The following is a 21,384-nucleotide window of genomic DNA, read 5'->3' as shown; positions in this document are numbered from 1 at the left end:
GGGTTTCTGTTTGTGTAGAACTGGAAAAAGCAAAAACAAAACAAGATGCAGGTAGTAGTGAACAGGTTGAAAAGATCTATGAACTTCTGAGAGCTCAGTTTCCTGAATTTAAGAATATATTAGAGAGAAGATTTCCTGATGGCACTTTAGAGGAGACACTTCAGAAAGTGGACTTTGGAAAGGCCCAGCAGACTTTCAGTGATGTTGGCCGAGTTAGAGAGCTGTTTAAAATGGGAGTTTCTGTTTGTAAAATCACAGTAGGAAATGTTTGTGAGGGAACAGGCTTTGTGCTGTTTAAACGTTATGTCCTCACAAATGCACATCTGTTTAACAAAGACATGTACAACAACAGTGTGCGTCCACACATAACTGCTATGTTTAATTATGAACCACCACATCATAAAAAGACCCTAAACTTTAAAGTCAGTAACACATTCATTGACTATGATGGAGAGTTGGATTATGCCGTTCTGGAGCTTGTAGTGAGTGAAGAGGATGAAAGTCTAGTTCCTCCAGGGCTCATGAAACACTGCTGTCCGACACCGGAGAGTGGAGAGGCGTGCATTATTGGACATCCAAACGGAGAAGTAAAACGGTTCGACCCCGCCTGTATTATTGAGAAGGAGAATAGGGAATTCAAGGCCGAGGAGTATTTAGAGCGGTTTAAGGACAATGAGTGGGCCTTTACTTCTGTCCTTGATCATATTCAGAAACAAGGAATTAAGAGAATCCTGTCCCCACCAGATCCCATTGACAAACAAGCGGCCTCCTACCACACCTTCATGTTCCACGGCTCCTCAGGCTCCCCAGTGTTGGATGCTCACTGCAGGGTGTTCGGTTTGCACTCTAGAGGTTTTACCTATGATGTTCCAACAAAAGGCAGTGTCATAGAATATGCCCGTTCAGTTCTGTTTATTTGTCATATGTTTGTTAAAAAACTCAAAACTAGTGAGAAGACTAGTGACCAGACACTTCTGAAGGCCGTGGAGAAGGAGTTGAAAGATAATGAGTACCGGGAGTTAATTCTGAATCAGAATTAGAATAGGTTTTATTGCCATTGTTTGAGAACAGGTTCACAAACTAGGAATTTTTCTCAGTTGCAAACGTGCAACATGAAACATATAACACAGAATTAAGATAAAAATAAGCTAAAAAACGTCCAACTATAAGGCTATGGGGCATGCATAAGGAATATTAAATAAATAAGATAAATAAGACAAAATGAAAAGTGACACATGGCAAGACGACAACAATTTGACATAAAGTAACAGCGGGGTTATATTTACAGATGTGTAGGTGTATGAAGTGATAGTAGCGGATCTAAGTGTGGACACACCACACAGAACAACTGAGCAGAATACATCCATGAGTCTGCCGGATCTCGTTCATGAGTCTGATGGTGGTGGGGAAAAAACTGTTCAAGTGGCAGGATTTATGGGTCTGGATGGACTGTAGCCTCCTGCTTGAGGGGAGAGAGGTTAATAGTCCGTGTCCAGGGTGAGAAGGGTCAGCAGTGATCCGACCCACACGCCTCCGGGTCCTGGAGGTGAACACGTCCTGGAGAGATGTAAATAACTTGACATTTATACTTTACTTGTGTATGGGGAGTAAAATGTGGAAATGTGGTAAATTGTATTTTTTAATCCCTTAACTCCCACCTGAACGAAGCACCTTTTCTCCAGTTTGGCTTTGCCCTAATCTAAAAGTTTCTTGAGAAAGGTGTCAAAATAGAGATGAGACAAAAACAAGGATGAAAACGTACAAAAAGAGCAACGAAAGAGCAACAAAAAGTAAAAACAAAACACACGAAAAAGTTCAATTTAGATTAACTTTCTAGGTCTTAGCTTTCAAATGAGGTGTTACACTGGCCTATAGGCTGCATGTAACCTTATGGATTTGGGTAAAGCTGAACTGGAGAAAATGCACTTAAGTCAGGGGTTAAGAGGTAAAACCATTTGTGATGTCATTGTTAAAATTATTGTAATCTGTTTTGCTTTTTTTCCGTTTCCAAATGAAGATTGTTAATTGTGAACATTCAGGACTTGACAGGGATGAATTTAAAAGAGCGATTCACAACTTTTGTGGAGCAATACTGTCATGGTGACGCACACAAAATGTGCAGTCACATTTTTATGTAATCAGAGTATTTTTTATGTCGCAGCACTTCAATTAAAAAGAGTCCTTTTAATTCAATGTGTTAATGTCTTTCTTTGATTCTGAGGTGATTGCAATATTGGGGCACGCCACAAGGGGGCAATGTATAGTGAGAAAGCAGCGGATCCGCCAGGCCTTCCCTCATACATGAAGGGAGGCTGCTTCGAAGCAAAGGCTCCGTCTGAAACCATCAGATTGTCGCCTCTAAGCTCTAACACTGGCAACTAGCTCCTTAACCTTTCATGGTCGACTGTTAGATCTGTGCAGTTCGGGAACTAGAGCTTCAGCTGCATTTTGAACAATCCGTCCGTCCTTAAACAGGGGAAAGGGAAGTGACATCACCAACAGCTGTTTTTCTTCTTCTTTAAAGTTATTGGTGGAGTGCAGGCCAAACAAAAGTGCATGTCGCCCCCTAGTGTCCAACAACAACATAGTGTCCAAACAAAGACATTTAAGGAGACAAATAAATCCAAATGATCCAAACATTTCCCTTTAGTGTTTTTTTTTTATCTCAGCAGCTGTTTCTTAAAGCTACAGCAGCAAATGATCCATGTGGCTTAAGTTTCTACTAAATGAAAACAAAAGCATTTAATCTGTTTCCTGAGTTTCCTCTTTAACACTGACATGTGACTGAGCTGTGGGGACGACAACATGGATTTATCACTTTATAAAGTTTGGCTTGTGCAGAATCTTATTTTTTAATATATATATTTTTTATTATTATTAAATGTGCTCCTGTCAATCAACAGTGGTTACACATGAATCACTGAGGGTGGGGGCGAGGGGGGGTTTGGCACAGTGGCTTATGGGATGGCACATAGCTCCTTATCACTGGTTAGTTAGCACCAGAGGTTTTTTTTTTTTCTTCTTTTTTTTATATTATTATTATTATAATTGTATACATACAACTTATTTTTCTTTTTTATAAGGAAAGAAAAGAAAAAAAGAAAAAGAACATAGCCAGGGGTTTAAAGGACAAAACAAAATATGGCGCTGAAAGAACAACATAAAAAAACATTTTTTTCTTTTTCTTTTGAACACACATCTAGAGCAGCAGCAGTACTATTTACTTAATGTCAAACTTTTCACACACATTTTTAGTTTTGATCGCCTTCAACTGTTCTATAGGGGCCAGAGAATGTAAGTCTGTGTCAGATTCTCTTGATACACAGTAAATACAGGTTTACTGCCAGAAAATGTGGATTTGTGAATATGAAATTTTGCAAGCAGTAATAAAAGATTTACTAGAAATTCTTTGTCTTTATCTTGTGTTCTATTGAAGCATCCAAAGATGATATGTTCATACAATAAATTTAGGTTAAGATGTAGTTTGTTATATATGAATTTTGATACATCTTTCCAAAAGGTTTTGGTGTAGTGACAAAGCCAAAAGAGATGGGTGACTGTTTCAGGCAGCGCAGAGCAAAAGGAGCAGGACGTCTCAATGTCAAATTTGGGGATGAAGTTCCATAATGAGGAGTCATTTTTAAGGAAATACTTTAACCAATTAATCTTAAATACATTGTTTAAGGAAGAGAAGTCCAAAAAGTCAAGCCCTCCGTTCTTACAGGTGTTCATTACCACAGATTTTCTAATATAATGAGTTTTTTTTCTCCATAAAAAACTGAACAGCAATCGGTCATTTTTTTTAATTGTGAGACCATCCAGAGCCAGGGATGAGGCAGCATAAATAAGCCTGGAGATCCCTCTGCTTTGGACAGTAGCACACGTCCCCTCAATGACAGGTCTCTCTGTAACCACTGGTTGAATCTGTTCTCTGCCTTTTTTATTCTGGGGTCAAGATTCAGAGAGCATCTCTCTTGCTGATCTTTAGAGATGGTAATACCCAAGTAATTTACACTACTCTTGACAGTGGAAGTGAAGTGAAGTTACATCACTATACTTTAAAGCCAATAATTCACATTTACAAAGATTTAAGAATAAACCAGATGCTTTGGAGAAAACAGAAATGGCACAAATGGCAGGTTTCACTTGAAGAGCATTTTTAAGGTGAGACACTACAGGCAAAACTCAATTTTCAATTCTGAACATACACTGCTCACAAAAACTTAGGGCACACTCAAAAAACACATCCTAGATGTCAATCAATTCGATTTTTGGGATGAAAATCTTTATTCATAGTGTAGGGCAATGTGTTGAGAACAAAATAACATAAGAATGATAAATGGAAATCAGATTCTCAGCCCCTGGAGGTCTGGATCCAAAATTATAGTCAAAATCAAAGTGACAAATCAGGTCACTGGTTGATCCAAATTCTGTAGAAATTCCTCCAGGACTAGTTCCGATTGTTCCGCAGTCCAACAAGACATATGGATTAATGTTATGAACCGGAACGGAGTGGTGGCTTTACAAGTTCTTGAATCATTTTATTATTGTTATATGTTATTAGCGCAAATTGGCCTGAGCTTCGCTGAGCAGAGCAGCACCCACGTGATCCACGTGATCAGCAGCACCATGTCAGGGACCGGTCCCTGACTGATCCGGACCACTCGGACCAGTGATGCCTGTATGAAGCAGAAACCAGTCATAAGTAACATGTAGGCTACCATTCTACCATTGATTCAGACCAAGGACCATCTCAGGGACCGGTCCCTGACTGGTCCGGACCACTTGGACCAGTGGTCCCTGATGCCTGTATGAAGCAGAAACCAGTCACAGGCCACAGGTACCATTGACTCAGACCAAGGACCATCTCAGGGACCGGTCCCTGACTGGTCCGGACCACTCGGACCAGTGGTCCCTTATGCTTGTATGAAGCAGAAACCAGTCATAAGTAACAGGTACCATTGACTCAGACCAAGGACCACCTCAGGGACCGGTCCCTGACTGGTCCGGACCACTCGGACCAGTGGTCCCTGATTCTTGCATGGGCCCAAGGACCACTTCAAGGACCACGGTCTGTTACAAACCACTGGCGGACTAGTGAACAGCATCCCCAAAGGTGACTCCTGTAATTCTCTAGTGCAGAGTCCAGTCCAATGTCCAGAGGTAAGAGAACAGTGAATTAACCTGTTTAATATGATAACTACTGATCTATTAGTAGGGACTTATAAAATGGGAGCAAATACTATTCAGTGTATTAACTCTATATGAGTTTAGGCTAATTACCAAACAGCAAAAAATCATCCAAAGATCACATTAATTGTCACAATAAACAATTAAATTCATAGAGCTACACAGGAAATCAAACCATCGACCATCTGCACTATGTAATTCCAGAAATGTAAAGCAAGATGAAAGGGGAAGTGTATAAAAAGGGGAGTGTATCATTATTTCAATAAATAAATAATGCATTGGTTTTATACAGCGCTTTTCTGGACACTCAAAGACGCTTTACATTGCACTATTCGTTCACTCCATACTCGGTGGTGGCAATCTACTATTGTAGCCACAGCTGCCCTGTAGACTGACAGAAGCAAGGCAACCAGCCTGCCCCTCCGACCACCCACCCACCCACCCACCCAAAGCTGGTTGGAATGAATATAGAGCAATGTTTGAAACAGATGATGTTGAAAACCATGCGGAAAAAGAATATGATTTTCAAATAAAAAATCTTCCCTAAACAAATCGTTGGTTTTCCTCAAAATGAATGAGAAATATTGATATAGACCTATTAGGACTCTACTCCTGCCACACATAATACACAGGACCATTCATTCAGCCCAAAGACCATTCGAGGGACCTAGAGACCATCTCAGGGACCATCAGGGACCACTCGGACCAGTGCACAGCGCCCCTAGAGGTCATGGTCCGTAATGGTCCGGACCGGTCTTTTAATATTCACGGACCAGACCACACTTTCGGCTACAACCGCTGCTGCTCAGTAGTGTGTGTGGCCTCCACGTGCCTGAATGCACTCCCTACGACGCCTGGGCATGCTCCTGATGAGACCACGGATGTCCTCCTGAGGGATCTCCTCCCAGACCTGGATTAGAGCATCAGTCAGCTCCTGGACAGTCTGTGGTGCGACGTGACGTTGATGGATGGACCGAGACATGATGTCCCAGATGTATCTATTGGATTTAAGTCTGGGGAACGAGCAGGCCAGTCCAGAACATCAATACCTTCATCATGCAGGACCTGCTGACACACTCTTGCCACATGTGGCCTGGCATTATCAGGCATCAGAAGGAACCCAGGGCCCACAGCACCAGCATATGGTCTTACAATAGGTCTGAGGATCTCATCCCGGTCCCCAATGCCAGTCAGGGAACCTCTGGCTCGCACATGGAGGGCTGTGCGGCCCTCCAATGAAATGCCTCCCCAGACCATCACTGACCCACCACCAAACCGGTCATGCTGGATGATGTTGCAGCAGCAGAACGTTCTCCAGGGCGTCTCCAGACTCTGTCACGTCTGTCACATGTGCTCAGGGTGAACCTGCTCTCATCCGTGAAGAGCACAGGGCACCATTGGCCAATCTGCCAATCGCTGTGTTCTCGGGCAAATGCCAATCGGGCTGCACAGTGTTGGACAGTAAGCACCGGCCCAACGCCGTCATAGCCCCATCATACCCCCCTCATACCACCCTCATACCCCCCTCATACCCCCCTCATGGAGTCGGTTTCTGACCGTTTGACGACCAACATGCACATTTGTGGCCCTCTGGAGGTCATTTTGTAGGGCTCGGGCAGTGCTTCTCCTGTTTCTCCGAGCACAAATGAGCAGATAGCGGTCCTGTGCTGGGTTGTTGACCTCGGTCGCCCCCCCCAGGTCTCCTGGTGTACTGGCCTGTCTCCTGGTATCTCCTCCATGCTCTGGACACTGCGCTGGGAGACACAGCAAACCTTCTTGCCACAGCACGAATGGACGTGTCATTTTGGATGAGCATCACTCCCTGAGCAGCTTCTGTGGGCTGTAGATGCTCCTCATGATGCCTTTAGTGGTGAGAACACTGGACAAATGCAAAAGTGTTCCAAAAATACGGTCCAAAGGATGAAGACAGGGAAATGGTCTGTGGTCACCACCTGCAAAACCATTCCTCTTTTGGAGTGATCTTGCTAATTGCCGCTCATTTCCACCTGTGTCTGTTTAATTTCCACAACACCAAGTGAAACTGATTCACAATAAGCGTGGCTTCCTAACTGGACAGTCTGATATCCCAGAAATTTGACTGACTTGGAGTTACATTGTGTTTTTTGAGTGTGCCCTAAGTTTTTGTGAGCAGTGTATAAGCTTTCACCCGGAAACGAAAAATATGCCTAATCTTCACAATAACATGTTTAAATATTGCGCTGATTCAATGTTCCCCCATAGACTTATATGGGACAATGCAATTTCAAGGGCCTTTTTCTCAAAACACATTTTCCTGTCATTGTGGCGACACTATGTCCACGTCAGTCGGACCTAAAGACTTCACATTTTACAGCCTTGGACTGAACAATATTTGGAAGATTTTTTCAGAGGGATTTTTTATTATTTAATCCCTAAGCCCCATTTATTGAGTTTTGAATGTCAAAAAATAAGGCGAAAATTATTATTTTTTTTACAATTTTTTACACTAAAAAACAGCTTATTTTAAAACTAAACAAGAAATCCAAAATCCCCTCTGAGAAAGTCTTGGTAACTCATTTATCAATAAAATGAAGCCATAAATTTGAATGTAGCTCTGTCCATTATTCAGATTTCGTCGCCGAAAAGATGGGAAATTTGGGGCATTTTTAGGCATAAAACACCTTGTTCTTATATGAAAAGATAAAATAACAGAAAACTTGCCATGTATTTTTTTCTCACATTTATGCCAGTGATCGACAGCAACAGTTTCAAATTGATATCTGTAAATATACATTTTTCCCTATTCTCGCCTTAAGAAATAGTGCAGTATCATCTGCTAACTGACTAATTAATATATTTTGACCAGCAATAGAGATACCCTCCAGGTCACATGATTTCATATACAGACAAAAGACCTGAGCCACTACTAAAAATAGGGAAACTGACACAGGACATCCCTGCCTTATACCTCTCTCCTGGTAGAATCTCTGAGTGGCACCATCGCTCAGCTTAATCCAGCCGTTACCATTTGTGTAAAGAGTTTTTATAGCATTGCAAAAGTAGTCCCCAAAACCAAATTGTTCAAGACAATAAAAAAGAAACGGGTGCTCTACTGTGTCGAAGGCCTTTTGAAAATCGAGGAACAGAATGAAGCTGTCTTCTTCAATCAGATGTGAATAGTCTATGAGATCCAACACAAGTCTTATATTATTGAAAATACGCCTTTTACTCATAAAACCTGATTGGTTCTCATCAATTATAGTGTCCAAGACCCTTTTAAATCGCTTTGCAAAAATTAAAGCCAACAGTTTATAGTCATTGTTAAGGAGCGTTATGGGCCTCCAGTTATCAATAGAAAGTGGATCTTTTTTCGGCTTCGGTGTGAGGTTGATGAGCCGCTGTGACGTGGTAGCAGGGAGTTCTTCATCTGCAATGCTTTCTGTAAAAACCCTGAACAGAAATGGCTCTAACTGTTGAGAGAATTCTTCATCAGTTATGCTATCATTCCTTGGTGATCTGTTATTTTTTAGCCGTGTTGTTGCCTCTTCCACCTCCCGCCTGCACCTGTCACTGCCTTTGCCCAAATTACCCACCTCCTGCTGGGTACCCACCTCCTGCTGGGTAATTGGAGAATCACACAGCAGCATATCAGCCTGACTAATTGTTTTAATAGAATCAATGTAGCTGAAAAAGGACAGCATAGCATTATGATTAAATTTTGATTTGTATAGAGTAGAAAAAGTCAGATATGTTTTTCTTATCATTGGTAACGGCTCCATCAACGTTGACCTGACGTAGGCAGCCTCAGCTTTACGTTTATAGATATCATCAGGTTTATTTTGAAGGTCCATCACCTGTGCCTGATCATCAACAGACATTAGGTGTGTTTGAGATGAGCCAGACGGACGCAGTTTTGACAGCCGACTGCAGACTCTCGGTGCCGGTTAGATTTCTGTCCGACTTGCTCCAGACGGGCTCTGACGTCACGGGCACGTGGGGCACGGAAAGATCGTGAGACCCCAACGAGAGCAGCCGACTGGATCAGCCGCTGCATCTCTCCAGAGGAACTGCAGCGGCTCCACGGCCCCGTGCATGATGGGAAAACGTCCACCTGTCCTCACGCTCAGGTGATTGGATACGAGTCTGTGTGATCACAAACGTGCTCTTCGCCCAGTGGTGTAGTCTTCTATTTTCTAGTGGGTATACTGTATTTTTTAGCAGGCGTGGGGGATAGTCAATTATATGCGCTGAAAAGAATAGCCCGTCACATAGGCTACTATTACTAATATTAAATGTATCAGAGAATTAAATAGATTATAAACCAAACTGTGAATATACCTAAATGTTATTGAAATAACAAGCAATAGACCTATAGGAATGTTCTAGAAATTCAAAGGCTGTAGCTATAGGCTATAAGGCTGTGGGACTGAAGCCAAAATGAAAACTTCAATGAATAAAGCCCAGTCTGCTTTTACCAACCCCTCCACCGGTCAACCACCGGGCTCTCGCACCTGCAAACTCCCCCACACACAAAACCATGCGCGCTGCTTCTGGAGAACGACTCTTCAAGGACATTTTTTTTTTTATGAACAGGAGCGGGTGTGGCTCCATCAGCGCTGTGGGGGGCGTGACTCGGTCAGCGCTGTGGGCGGGCGTGGCTCGGTCAGCGCTGTGGGCGGGCGTGGCTCGGTCAGTGCTGTGGGCGGGCGTGGCTCGGTCAGCGCTGTGGGCGGGCGTGGCTCGGTCAGCACTGTGGGCGGGGCACATCCACTTTTTAGTCTCTGTCAAGCGACAGCTTCAGTGTCTGAGAGTAAAACGCACACTTGGAACAGTCTGCGCGGTCTTTCCCGTGGACTTCAGCGCTTTGTAATACAGATTGTTTCCCGCCTGCACCTGTCACTGCCTTTGCCCAAAACCGCTCTCACGCTTCTGCAGGGGAGGGAGAAATGCAGTTAAGGGTCCGGCATTGTGGACTCCCAGAGCGGGAATGAACAGGGAAAGTGTCTATGACAGGGAGACGTACGCGACTCCTCCTGATTAATACGCCTCTATCATTATGAGCTATTCTCAGGCCGGGTTTTATTTTGTGCTCATGTACACTGGAGCTGTGCGCAACTGCGCACGAGCACAGCTGAGAGGGAACAGTCGTCTGTCGGTGGGACAGAGAAAAAGAGAGAGAGGGATGAGCCTGTGATCTCTTGTTTTCAGGGGAGAAAATAGTTTTTGGTGGAGTTTGTGCTGGTCTCCAAACGGACAGAAAACGCAAATATAACACTGCGCAAATGAGTGATACGTATCTTTTCCCACTTTGTAGATGTTATACGGTAATTCTGCAGGCCTTCTCGTGGTTATACGGCGTATACCTGCGTATCACGTAGACTACACCACTGTCTTCGCCCCCTCCCCTCTCCTCTTTAGATCTGAACAAATAAACTATGACTGAAACTATTAAAGTTATGTATCGCCCCCTAAAATAGAGCTCATGTTTGATGCTCTTACAGAACAAACTAATGATTTAAAAGGACGTGTTTTATCTCACAAACTTGAACAAACAAACAAAAGGGAAAGTTTCCTCTGATGAAGAATGATGTCTCTGGAGTAAAGGAAACAGAGCAGGAGGTGAATGACTTTTATTTAGGATAAACTTTAAATGAACGCGATATCTGAACGAGACGCTGCGTGATCTGAGGCCGCTCTCGCTCTTCTCTGCATGTGGAGCGGTCGGATTGAATTCAGACTTTTTTTCTCCGCCCCCGTTGCGCCGGCTACTCTCGCCGATCACGCCGGGCTCAGACCAAGCGGCAAAACACGCTTTCCGTCGCTCAGCTTTCTCTACTTCCTTCGCCAGCCCCCCCGTGTGCAGGAGCACGTGGAGGTGGGTTTGAGACGCAGCTTTTGCGCATGAGCCTATTACGCACAGGTGTCTGTCAGCGCTTGTTCTGTGGTTGGTGGAGCCGCCGCCGGAAATGGCTCTGTATTTGCATAGCGTTGACATTTTTTTACGCCGGGCTCAGACCTAGAGCGGCGGAAGAGAGGAGAGCGGCGAGCTTCCATTCATTCCCTATGCTGCCTGACGACCGGAAAGAAGCCTCCGGAAATCCACAGGAGAGCGGCGAGATACGGGCGGCCGGAGCGGACACTAGCGTTAAAAAAATTTCAACGCTATGCAAATACAGAGCCATTTCCGGCGGCGGCACCAACCACAGAGCTAGATCTGACAGACGCCTGTGCGTAATTGGCTCATGCGCAAAAGCTGCGTCTCAAACCCACCTCCACGCGCTCCTGCACACGGGGGGCTGGCGAAGGAAGTAGAGCAAGCTGAGCGACGGAAAGCGTTTTTTTTGCCGCTTGGTCTGAGCCCGGCGTTAACGCTAGTCTCCGCTCCGGCCGCCCGTATCTCGCCGCTCTCCTGTGGATTTCCGGAGGCTTCTTTCCGGTCGCCAGGCAGCATAGGGAATGAATGGAAGCTCGCCCCCCTCCTCTCTTCTGCCGCTCTAGGTCTGAGCCCGGCGTTAAGATGAGCGAGGCGCTGCAGGCGGCTGCAGGCGAGCGGTGCAGGCCGGTCAGAATCGCTCTGACGCCACCTGTGCGACCGTGCCCGTATTCTCGTGAGACCGAGGCGGCTGGAGCGCCTTGGGGAGGCGAGCGAAGTTGCTTTTCTCCGCCTCGCTCGGCTGGCTGAACTACAAAGGCCAAAGGGATTGTGGGAAATGAAGTGCTGTAAACACGTACACTGACAGAGGACTGACAGATGATGGATATGAGTTGTGTTTAGATCGGAGACGCGTTGCCCTGACGCTCCGCAGCTCCTGCCTTATCTTTTCTCAGCACAGATCTAGCTACTTAAATCTGCAGAAATGCTTCATATTTGACAGAAAGTGCCAGTGTGTTCAACGTATGGCCTACATAAGCACAATTTTATTATTCTAATCCTAAACTGTAAGAGGAGAGTGTGTTATTGTAGTTGTAGTGATGGGGCGTCTGTCTGGTGTGTGGGAGAAGCAGAAATGTGTTCACAAACTTTTAAAATAGTTTTATTCCCAAACTCTTTCTAACAAATGTGAGACGCTGCGTGACCTGAGGCTCCTCCCTGTTCTCGGGGCTGAGATGTGTCTGAGGCGCCTTTCTCCGCCCTCGGACGCCACCGCCTGGTCTCGTCTGGAATCGAGGCGAGGCCACTTCATCTTAAATTATTGTTATTATCTTATTGACTCAGGTGAGGAAAGAGACAGAAGGGAAATCTCAGAAATAATATTTTCTTCTTCTTTACGCCTAGACTTGGCTAATTCACTTCCATATTTTCTAATATATATTTTCCAGTTTCATATTTCAAAAGTTCCCAGTTTTTTACGTACATGTTCTCACTCTGCTCTGTCCCAATGAGCTATATGCACAGTGACCCCACGTGATTTCCGCCTGGACAGTCAGCCAGAGGCTGTCCTTCCTGTCTGTCATCTCTTCCCATTAAAAATGAGCAGGTCCCACAGAAATGAAGCAATAGCTTAAGATTTGGTAAAGGACAGCGAGTAAAAGTTCGGATGTGGCTGGAGCAGGTTAAAAAATATTACGTGAGACGCAACGACTTCACTGGAGGAAACCTCCGTGTTCATAACGGTGGATGTTTTTGTCTTGAAGCTAACGCGGCTAACAAAATAAAAAATAAAACTAGCGCAAAGTTTAGAACGAGCCTGCGCAAAAAAGAATCTTCCTGTTAGTAGTTTAAATAATATTTACTTGTTTACATGTTATATTATCATTTTTCAACACTAGCCTTTAGCTCTAAGATAAAAGCTCCGCCCCTTACGACCGCTGGCGTTTCCTTTGGGGCTGGATTCACAGTGAACATGATGTTTGTAATACGTTGCTGTGACTCCATCAGTAACTCGTTGTCCATAACCAGATCCTGAGCTATCGCTATTTTTGTGTGGGAACCTGCTAATTGTGAAAGTAAACGACCAGCGACAGGAAGTGCTGCGTCTGGCTGACTGTCCAGGAAGACGTCACGTGGGGAAACTGTGCATATAGCCCATAACTCTTAATTAGCCTGGTTAATTCCAAATTGACACATTTGTGGTTTAACAATGAACTATTTAACTTCCAGTAGATGAAGTTTTGGGAAATCGCATTATCTGGGCAAAGATTAATTTTTATAAAACCGGCCTGGATGCATCAGCTGTTGCCGACCATTCACCAAAACATCCGGCCAAAATCGCGGAAGTAAACAATAACAGCGATCGCTCGTATAGAGTTTGTTTACTTTACTAAGGCTGTTTCCCAATTGCCAGGATCCTCGGCGTCTCGACCACTTCGGACGTCATTCGCGTCATCACGGCGCCGACAAGTGGTGTTCCATTTCACCTGGACCACTCGCCCCCTCGCAGCTCGACTCCTCCGTTTGGCTCATTTACGAAGGATACAGCAGTGGATCCTCCGCTACCTCGGAGAGCTGAAATTACCCATGATGCACTGCAGCATAGTTTCTTTTTTCTTTTCTCGCAAAACTTTATTAGTTTGAACTCACTTTAAAAAAAGTTGTGTTCCACATAAACAGTTTCCTGGCCTCTGTTATTTATAAAACAGTTGTTTTAATGAGCATAGATTGACACGTGACCTGACGCAGCCGCTCGCTCCGGAGGCCGTTCCATTTGAGCTCAAAGGCGGCGGGGAGAGGACACTCCGCTCCGTTTTGGAGGAGCCGCCACCGAGGACGTCAACGAAGTGGCCAAACGGAGGACGCATCCTCGCAATTGAGAAACAGCCTAAGTTACATGTGAGGATCTGCCCATGATGCAGTTCTGCTGAGAGACCGTGGGAGGCAGCAATACGCTTGGCGGCGTCTGGCCTGCCGGAAAAGAAGAAGAAGAAGAAGAAGTAACACATACGAATAATGCCGCGCGGTCCTGTCAGTCCTAAACAGTAGAGAAGTGACAGCTGAGCTCACGGAAGACAACCTGCCTCAACATAACCTCATTCCACCGGAGGCTACATTACCGTGAGTAACGGAAACTCTCTTTTCTGATGTCCTGCTCCGCTACTTCTCTTTAGGGGCAATAAATACGGCTAAGTTGTAACGCTTCGTGTTCACATTAGGCTCGTACGAAGTCCCAAAATGGCGAAGCGACGACAGAATCTGAAGACGGACATTAGATCGTTTTTGACTCCAAAAAGAAGAGTAAGTGATAAATCCCTTTGGCATGAATGTAGTGTAGTCTGAGTTGGTTCTGTCTCTCTTTGGCACTTCTTACCTTGTGATGCTAAGCCTACTTTGCTACTGTACTTTATGTTGCCTTTTTTTTTTTTTTTTTTTTTTTTTTACAGTATTTGATGTTTTGATTTGGAGACGTTTCAAAGTTTAAAGGTTTACAAGATGGTGTGAATTAAAATTCCAAGTCATTATCAAACTCATTCACATCTTAATATAAGCTCTTTGCATGAGTTGCTAATAGGTTTTATGGTGTTCTGTCCCTTTTCGAGATGCATGTGAGAGAGAAGTGCTCCCTTTTCACACTCAAAATCCACGAGCAGTAACTTATTTCAGCAGCCTTTTGTCATGTTTTGTTAATAGCCTCCATATGTTCTAGCCTATTTCATATTTCATAGCTGAGAAATGTAAGCACCAGCAGTAAATGTATGTTCCTGAAGCCTGTGATCTCTGTTGTACACATTCAGCCTACAAGCTTTCAGCCAAGTATCAAATCTCTACGATAGTAAAACAACCCACATAATGGCACATACATTTACATTTCATCCATGCATGCATTTCCCTTTTATAAGTAATGAAAAGTGTGCAGGTTTTACATTAGTGAATAAGCAGGGATTATATAACAAGAAAAGGGAGCACTTGGCTCTAGCATGTCTCAAAGCTGTTTTTGCGATAAGGGTGCACATTTAGGCAGGACAGCGGGTCACAGTGGTGCGTTCATGTGCACTGGGGAGCTCGTTTTCCCCAGATGTGACGTCATTGTCTCCAGTTGGTTTGTGTTCATGTGGTTTTTATGTGGGAAAGTGGGGATTTTGACGTCATCAAATAAAAACAGTCTTTTATCATTGATTAGCTTAACTGAGCTACTTTTTATCAGGTGACGCATCCGGAAAGGGGAAGTGCAGATGCACAGTTACCGGGAGAAGACGTGCTCAATAAGGTAGAGTATGTGCGTCAGTGCTTTAAAGTTAGTTAGCCTATATACTACGCTGTAAGCAGTGTTGGGGAGTAACTAAATACATGTATTTTGAATACATATTTTGAATACTGATTTTAAGTAACTGTATTCTGGTTGTGGTTCACTGCTTGTGAGTGTTTAGAATACAGTTACTCTCCTAAAATCAAAGGAATTAATCTCCGTACTCAATCATTACATTTTAGCTTCATATTGCACAACCCGATTACGAAAGAACTTTAAATGATGACCTTTTTCCTCCTAAATGAAATGATGATTTTAAACGCCTTATGCCACAGTTCATACACACAATGCACATGTGCGAGCATTGGCCAAGAGCGCTTTTGAGTTGATATTTATTGGTAAATACATTTGTATCAGGCGTTCCAACAGGTATAGTTTATATTTTTACAATTATACACCGGATTTATACATAGATATAATGCAAATCAACGTGAAAAAAGATAAGTCTCTATTGATCTCACAATGGAGAAATTCACTTGTTTCTCCATTCAGCTCTCAGAAACACGCAGACAGTTAGATCACAAAGTGTTCTCCCCAACACTGGCTATAAGACACAAAGCCAAAGAAGACCTGGAATCTTGTAGTGAACCAGGTAAAGGACTGGTAAAGTCATTAGTAAGAGCACATGGTTAATCCCTAATAAACAATACACAGCACTGTCTAACAAGCATATGTTTTTAGGACAGAAACATGTCGACACCAAGACGCCCCGTACTTAAGGTACCGCATGCTCAGTTTGTTCTTGAAAAGGATTTATTCTAAATTCCTTGCTAAAGACCGTGTAACTTCTGTTTCAGGATTTGAATCACACACCAAAGATAAAGACTGCGGAAGCCACTGGGTCAGAGGTGAGCCTACTCCCTGAATACACTGAGGGACCAAAGGACCACTTTTCAGTTTTTATGATCCCAAAATATTCCAGGTGGAGTGTAAATAAACTGAAACCAACAAACATTTTTAATTCTGCCTGTTGTGGGGGATTGAAGTTGCCACACTTGCAGAGAAATCCATGATGCTACATGTGTTAAGCATGTACAGTGCCTCTTGAAAGTACTAATACACCTTGAACTTTCCACAGGAATGCGTGAGGTTCTGGGGGCGTGTCACTAGTGTACTACCATCATGGCCGACCGGCTCAGAGCCCCCCCCAAATCAACCCAATTTGGCACTTAACTCCTCACTCTCAATACTCTTTCCATTTCTGAATGATGGATTGAACAGTTGCTCCGTGAGATGTTCAAATCTTGGGAAATCTTTGTAGAACTTAACGCTGCTTTAAACTCCTCCACAGCTTTATCCCTGACCTCTGGTGCTCCTTGACCTTCATGATTTAGTGACCACAGCTCTGAGGCCCTCACAGAACAGCTGTAATTATACTGAGAGTAGATTACACACAGGTGGCCTCTATTTAATGGCCAAGGTGTGAACATTCTGCAGTCATTAGGAATGTTATAAAGTCGTATTAATACTTTCGAGAGGCACTGTATTTCAGAAAATGTTGATTTTACGAAGTACATAGTATTTCTGTATGTTGTAAATGTTGAATTACCACCAGCACACCGCCCTCCTAAGTACTTACTTATCACTGGGCAGTGTGCCGTCCCTTTACGCTGAGCGCATACAGTCATGTCATTGACCGTAGATTTGGTTGATTTTACCTGGAAAAGCTGGGCGAGCCTGCGGTTGTGCAGCTGACGGCGAGCCTGCGGTTGTGCAGCTGACTGTTTGGTGCAGAAGTGTTCAGTACGATGCCTGCGCGCTTCATTGCAGTGTGTGTAGCTCTGAGACCAGTGTTATTGGTGGTAATATTCAAACTGGGTTTTGAATCACAGAAGTCGCCTCCTGTGTTTCTGGTCATTACTCTGACTAGATAAAAAACTCATGGCTCTCACATGCGTCATCTGTAGATTGTTATGGAGGGGGGGCTGCCACGTCTCAAGTGATGCTGCTCGTTCACAACTGATGACTACTTAACAAATTGATTACGTGGGTCAGATTGAGCTCTGATCAAGCAGTGAACGAGAGCAGTGTGCACAGACTGATCTGATCAGAAGATTAGATGAGGATCAAGTCCTCCTTGCAAGAAATCTGGGCCCCAGTAAAAACTAGTTTGAGACCACCTGATCTGGGTGCAGATGACAGAACACTGTCCTGTAGAGATGCACCGATACCACTTTTTCTAAAACCCACAGGAGTAAAAGTACTTTGATTTAAGTACTTTCCGATACCGAATACCGATGCGAGTACAAGGCAGTTTCTTCAACATTCTTACTGTTTTCACAGCAGATTGGTTTGTAATAAGTTAATTTACTCATTTACATTTCCTTAAGTAAAGTAGGCGACACATTAAGAGCAGTTATATTAGAATTGTGCTGATGCCATTTATTTATTTATTTTTAATTTCATTCAATATAATTTTACATTTTTATTGCACTTTATTACACATTATGTATTTTTATTTAACAATAGTATTGAGATGATTCTTAAATGGTCTCTTTTCTCCTTTACTTCAGCTCCTGTAGATTTTCTCGTGTGTTTGTAGTAACTTAGCGAGTAGCTACAGCGTTTTCATTGTTCTGCTGCAGCTCATTTTCCCTCAATATAAACATGCTGTATGTCTTTCATTTGGATTTTCTGAGGACTTTTTAGTCGCTGGGTTAGTTTTTCAGATGAATAAATCCCTGGGTTTAAAACGGCGTCAGAATGGCCAAAACTGTTAGCCGCGAGTTAGCAACGTTAGCCTGTATGTTGTAAACACTGTAGACGCTGCAGCACGAACAACATTTAGCTCTGGTTAAATCCAGCTCAGACTCTGGTTTACAGAGCGCAGTCTGTAATAAAGTCAGCTCTATGTGGAATATTGGGTTTACACTAAAGAATTCTCCAGTTTGTTGCTTCCTCTCTCCTCAGCTGAGAGCTGCGCCTCGTAGGGGGCGCCTCGTAGCGTAGCGTAGCGTAGTAGCCTCGTAGCGTAGTAGCCTCGTAGCGTAGCGTAGTAGCCTCGTAGCCTCGTAGCGTAGTAGCCTCGTAGCGTAGCGTAGTAGCCTCGTAGCGTAGCGTAGTAGCCTCGTAGCGTAGCGTAGTAGCCTCGTAGCGTAGTAGCCTCGTAGCGTAGCCTACACTGGTATCGGTATCAGTGCATCCCTACTGTCCTGTCCTCTTATAACGCCCCACTCTTCACTCTTGAAGTTTGAATGGCTTTTATCATTGAGAAACACAGAGTTGGTGTTGTACAGTGAGGTAACACAGACTCACTTAGACAATGTGTTTGGGCCTTAGATTAGCCAAAAGCTCATCTTCATTTTCTCATTTGACAGTAACCGCTCGTGTGATGTGTTTCTTTTGCAGGGACTTCATCCTCATGAATTTCTTTTAAAATTCAACAACTTAGAAACTAAATACACCATCCAGTGCGATCACCCTCAGACCGTGCTACAGGCCATCATTTCCAAGCCGGAAATTCGGGAGAAGATTAAGTGTGATGAAGACAAGATAGTACTTCAGAAGGGAGAAGCACACATGGGCACTGCCATTGCCACCCACTTCCCCTGTGCATGCCTTGTAGACGGAGAGCTGGTCATTTTGACGGAGAAAAGGTTTGAACTGGTGGAAGTGAGAGATAAAGAGGGAGACTATCGAGTTTATCAGGATAAATGCTATTATGTTGTGAATATTGATACAGAAGGAGGGACCAATGCAAAAACCAAAAAACTGTTCAGGAGCAGAACCATTAAGAGCTTCTCACAGGTCTGCGTCTACGGAACAGAAAACATGACTCTGAGAGATGCCATCGAACGAGATGGACGCTTTGTGGAGCTTGGGGATTTTAAACTCGAACATTTTACAAAAGGCAAAGTGCAGGTGTTCAGTTATGACAAAATACAACAGTATGATGGTTTAACTTTAAAGATTTGTTTTGAAAAAAGAAATTCAAAAAAAGGCGAGGCGTCTTCTAAATACCCAGATGAGGCAGTTCCTCAAACAACTTGCAATGAAGCTTCAGAGAAAGCAGGTGAATCCTTTGACACAGTTGAGGCCGGCCCCAGTTCAGGAAGTCCAGTAGCTGCACTGAACGCTGCACCCACAACCATCACTGTTCTGGTCAGTGATGTTTTGAAAAAAAAACAAGCTGAAGGTGACGAGAATAAAGTTAATGACATTTATAAACTTCTGCGAGCTCAGTTTCCTGAACTTAGGAAACAATTATTGAGTCGAAATTCAGCTGAGACTTTGAAAAAGACACTTCAGAAAGTGGACTTTGGAAAGGCCCAGCAGACTTTCAGTGAAGTTGGCCGAGCTAGAGAGCTGTTTAAAATGGGAGATTCTGTTTGTAAAATCACAGTAGGAAACGTTTGTGAGGGAACAGGCTTTGTGCTGTTTAAACGTTATGTCCTCACAAATTCACATCTGTTTAACAAAGTCATGTACAACAACAGTGTGCGTCCAGACATAGACATAACTGCTATGTTTAATTATGAAGAACAAAATCAGACAAATACCTTCAACTTTAAAGTCAGGAACACATTCATTGACTATAATGGAGAGTTGGATTATGCCGTTCTGGAGCTTGTAGTGAGTGAAGAGGATGAAAGTCTAGTTCCTCCAGGGCTCATGAAACACTGCTGTCCGATGCCGGAGAGTGGAGAGGCGTGCATTATTGGACATCCAAACGGAGAAGTAAAACAGTTCGACCCCACCTGTATTATTGAGGAAGAGAACAGGATAAACGAGGTCAATAAGCATTTACAGCAGTTTGATCAAATCACCCTCGTGTCAGTCGAACAGGCGATCAAAGACCAAAGCATCCAGAGAATCCTGTCCCCACGAGATCCCATTTACAAACAAGCGGCCTCCTACCACACCTTCATGTTCCACGGCTCCTCTGGCTCCCCAGTGTTTGATGCTCACTGCAAGGTGTTCGGTTTGCACACAGCAGGGTTCATCTATGGGTTGGTTCCAAAAATAAAAAGCGTCATAGAATTTGCCCAACCACTTCTGTTGGTTTTCCAAAAGTTTGTAACCAGTCTTAAAATGATGAATAATACAGACCTTCTGAGGGCAGTGGAGGAGGAGTTGAAAGACAATGAGTATAAGATGGAGATTCTGACCGGTGAAGAGCCCATGGATGAAAGCTAACTTTGAAATAGCAAAACTCGAAACCATTCAAGCCATTCATAATGTTATATATAAGGAGCAATAAATATACTTTACATACAGTATATGTAAATATGCAGACATGGTGACAGGAATAATTCATGGAGTGAACTGATAAGAGAAATAAGAGTCAGGAACTGTCACGACATTTAAAGGAATAGGCCACCGTTTTTACATACTGAGATATGTTCTTACCTAACCTTAGCCGAGTTAATATATCCCCGTCTGGTCTTTGTCCGTGCGCTCACACATACGCAGCCTCTCCCACATGTCACATAGCTCCAAAAAAGCTCACGATAGAAGCTACCAAGCTCTTCCACGTGTTCCCTATTTAAAAGTCTCGTATTTCTGGGGATTGACCATAAGACGGATACATTTTTTGATTGGGATAAGAATTGACAATACATGTTTTGAACTGAATTGAATTAAAAAAGGCCATAGACGTAGTCATTTATAAAAGTAGTAGACAAACCCCAAATTTACCAGGTAAGACAATTGGAAAATAACAAAGTTAGACATGGGGTGAGGGAGAGTAGGGTAACTTCCCCCCTTTTTCCCCCTCATTCTGTTACAGATATTGGTGAGATGGAGATCATGAGGCTGGAATCCTTGGACGTGAAAGTCTAGGGTCGACATTACTGATACACAATGTTGCTAAAGTTAATCACACATGATAACGCTGTGCTTTGCTAGAAATAGTTGCAGGTTTGCTTAATTAGATTATTGGGAGGTACACGATGTTTAGTAATAAAAATAATACACTATGTGCTTTGCAAAAAAAAACAAAAAAAACACGCTACATGCTGGCATTGACTGGAACTGAAAGGGTGGCAGAGCTGATTTGGGGGTGGTCAGCATCACGTTAAAGCCACGCCTAGCT

At 43.5% G+C, this 21,384-nt stretch overlaps 1 protein-coding gene across 1 annotated transcript; it reads left to right on the top strand.

Moving 5' to 3' along the window:
• LOC306970803 (serine protease FAM111A-like) lies at positions 1–1,040 on the top strand (the record flags this gene model as incomplete). Its single annotated transcript, XM_079566835.1, has 1 exon — positions 1–1,040. Exon 1 carries the CDS (start codon positions 231–233, stop codon positions 1,038–1,040), a length of 810 nt encoding a protein of 269 aa, XP_079422961.1. The 5' UTR covers positions 1–230.
• Between the last annotated feature and the right edge of the window lie 20,344 nt (positions 1,041–21,384).

Source organism: Gobius niger (genome assembly GCF_951799975.1).
Source record: "Gobius niger genome assembly, chromosome: 11".
Taxonomy (NCBI): Eukaryota; Metazoa; Chordata; class Actinopteri; order Gobiiformes; family Gobiidae; genus Gobius; species Gobius niger.
Note: the sequence above shows the minus strand (reverse complement) of the source record. Positions and strands in the feature narration are given on the sequence as shown.